General features: G+C 47.0%; 1 protein-coding gene across 2 annotated transcripts; it reads left to right on the top strand.

Moving 5' to 3' along the window:
• Positions 1-313: 313 nt before the first annotated feature.
• On the top strand, positions 314-1,774 carry LOC611221 (protein FAM32A-like). Of its 2 annotated transcripts, none has more exons than XR_005364752.1 (2): positions 314-701; positions 1,182-1,774. XR_005364752.1 is itself a non-coding variant. In XM_038548449.1 (2 exons), the coding sequence occupies exon 1, from the start codon at positions 314-316 to the stop codon at positions 620-622; it is 309 nt and encodes a 102-aa protein (XP_038404377.1). In that variant the 3' UTR covers positions 623-666; positions 1,182-1,773. The 2 variants fall into 2 exon arrangements, 1 of the variants encoding a protein (XP_038404377.1); XM_038548449.1 differs by having other exon boundaries at positions 314-666; positions 1,182-1,773.
• Positions 1,775-2,590: the final 816 nt, after the last annotated feature.

Raw genomic sequence — 2,590 nt, 5'->3', positions numbered from 1 at the left:
TATTTATTTGACAGAGAGAAAGAGAGTGAGAGAGCACGACTGGGGACAGAGGGAGAGAGAGAAGCAGACTCCCCACTGAGCAGGGAGCCCAATGAGCCTGGGATCACAACCTGAGCCGAAGGCAGATGCTTAATGGACTGAGCCACCCAGGGGTCCCCAAGATTTTATTTTTTTAAAGTAATCTCTATACCCAAAATGGGGCTCAAAACTGAGATCCAGAGTCACATGCTCCACTAACTGAGTCAGCCAGGCACCCCTCAAAATGCCAATTTAAACCACAATAAGATACCAGTTCATGGGAAAAGCAAGCACCATGGCGGCCTACGAGCAGGTTCAGAAGGGGCCCCTGAAACTAAAAGGCGTCGCAGAGCTCGGTGTGACCAAGCGGAAGAAGAAAAAGAAGGACAAAGACAAGGCGAAACTCCTGGAAGCGATGGGAACGAGCAAAAAGAACGAGAAGGAGAAGCGGCGAGGCCTGGACAAGCGAACCCCGGCCCAGGCGGCCTTCGAGAAGATGCAGGAGAAGCGGCAAATGGAAAGGATCCTAAAGAAAGCATCTAAAACCCACAAGCAGAGAGTGGAGGACTTCAACAGACACTTGGACACCCTTACGGAGCATTAGGACATTCCCAAAGTCAGCTGGACGAAGTAGCCTCCCCACCCAGGGTATGCAGTGGCATCGAGGGGAATTGGAAGGCAAAGTTAAGGTTCTGTTTGGTGCCTTTGGTATTTTCTAGAAACATTCTTTTATACACACCCTTGCGTTTTCTGCTGAGACAGATGCTTTCCAAAGCACTGTGCCCTCTTGCTGGAACTTGATTAAAGTAAGACTGTTCTTTTACTCCATTTCAGTTTGTTGGTAGCATAGAAGGTAAACTTTTTTAGTTTGGACTGGAAATTTTGTACAGGTTTATTTAGAGATTAAGGTTATTTCTGTGTCACATACAGAAAAGCGTCTTTACCCCCAAGTTGCATCTCATTCTGACAGTCATCCAGCTAGCTGTCTTTACCGGGATGAAACGGACTCCAGAGGATAAGGAGTTAATACCAGCATGGACTTCAGAGGATAAGGAGCTAATGCCAGCACAGCCTGAGCTTACAGACCCCACGGGTCCTGCGGGGCCTGTGTGAGCTGTCCTCCCAAGCACCCTTTAGCTTGGGGCTTATTCTCTTCCTTCCAGAGCCTAGGGAAGCCACTTAAACCTTCATGGCCTTCAGAATGCCTCCTCAGCCACCTGGTGTGTGAGACAATGCAGCCTGGGAAGCAGAAGAATCGCCAAATGCAAGGATATAGTACATACCTTGTCCCTGTCTGAGCAGCCTGTGGCCAGCACGCAGTCTCTCCCCCCAGGGTCCCCATTCCAGACATGTCTAGAGGGTATCGCCGTGGCAGACTTCGTTAATCAAGCACAGCATCCCTTTGTAATGGACCCAGACACAGCCTGCCTCACTACCCTCAACCCTAGGCTCTAAGCAGTCCCCACGTTTATTCAAAGTTGGCAGAGAACATGTAGCCTGCTTGGTGTTTCTGGCCTAAGGACACCTCAGGGGTGACAGGACCTGGGCAGAGCCCCAGCACCAAGAGTACAGTCAAAGGGGATGACGGAGGTCCTGGTGCTGGAGAGCCCTGATCTCTGAGGACCTGTGTTATACCGGCGTGATGAGGATCAAACCATATATACTACTGGGAGGAAGACTGTTGACCTAGGTAGTGGCAGAGTAGTAAAGTCAAAAGAGAAAAACCAAGTGTTGGGCTTGGGGCTGTCACGTATGAACAGAATAAAGCAAAAAATAATTATTTAAAAAAAAAAAAAAAGATACCAGTTCATGCTCACCAGACTGACACAGAGTGGATGCTACAAAGCATTGGTAAAGATTGGTAAAGAGGTAAAGAGCCACTGACACTCTGGTCCAGGGCTGCAAGGAATACACATTGCTTCAGAATCTGGAGAAGAAAAAGAGGTGAAGGTGCACGTGGCTTGTGACCTTCTAACTCTGCTCCCAATTTACGTCCCTGAGAAACTTAAACATGGAAAGGATATCGGTAATAGTAAAGAAAAGCAGAAACAACCCAAATATTCATCAACAAGTGGAAGGGATAAAAAAATTCAGTATTAGCTACATGCAACAACAGGATGAATTTCAATAACACACACATAGATCAATTTAAAAACTGGAATCCAGCATGAGTCCACTGATAAAACTTCGAAAGCATACAAGAATCACACAATGTATTGTTTTGGGATCTAAAACCGTATGGTGAAGCTATAAAGAAAGGACAGAAGAGGGACACCTGGGTGGCTCAGCGGTTGAGCGCCTGCCTTCAGTCCAGGGCATGATCCTGGAGTCCCGGGATCGAATCCCACATCGGGCTCCCGGCATGGAGCCTGCTTCTCCCTCTGCCTATGTCTGTCTGTCTGTCTGTCTGTCTCTCTCATGAATAAATAAATAAAATATTAAAAAAAAAGAAAAAAAAAGAAAGGACAGAAGGTTAATAATTATAACAAAATCCAGGTTAGTGCATCCCTTAGGGATGGGGAAAGAGGGAGCTCCAGTTAAGGAGAGGCATAAAAGCAATTCTAAAGGGCTA

The sequence above is a fragment of the Canis lupus genome, chromosome 9 (assembly GCF_011100685.1).
Source record: "Canis lupus familiaris isolate Mischka breed German Shepherd chromosome 9, alternate assembly UU_Cfam_GSD_1.0, whole genome shotgun sequence".
Classification (NCBI taxonomy): Eukaryota; Metazoa; Chordata; class Mammalia; order Carnivora; family Canidae; genus Canis; species Canis lupus.
This window is presented reverse-complemented; position numbering and strand designations above follow the sequence as displayed.

What these genes read in the sequence shown, in the direction of transcription:
- LOC611221 (XM_038548449.1), top strand. Translation starts at nt 314, where the DNA reads ATGGCGGCCTACGAGCAGGTTCAGAAGGGGCCCCTGAAACTAAAAGGC.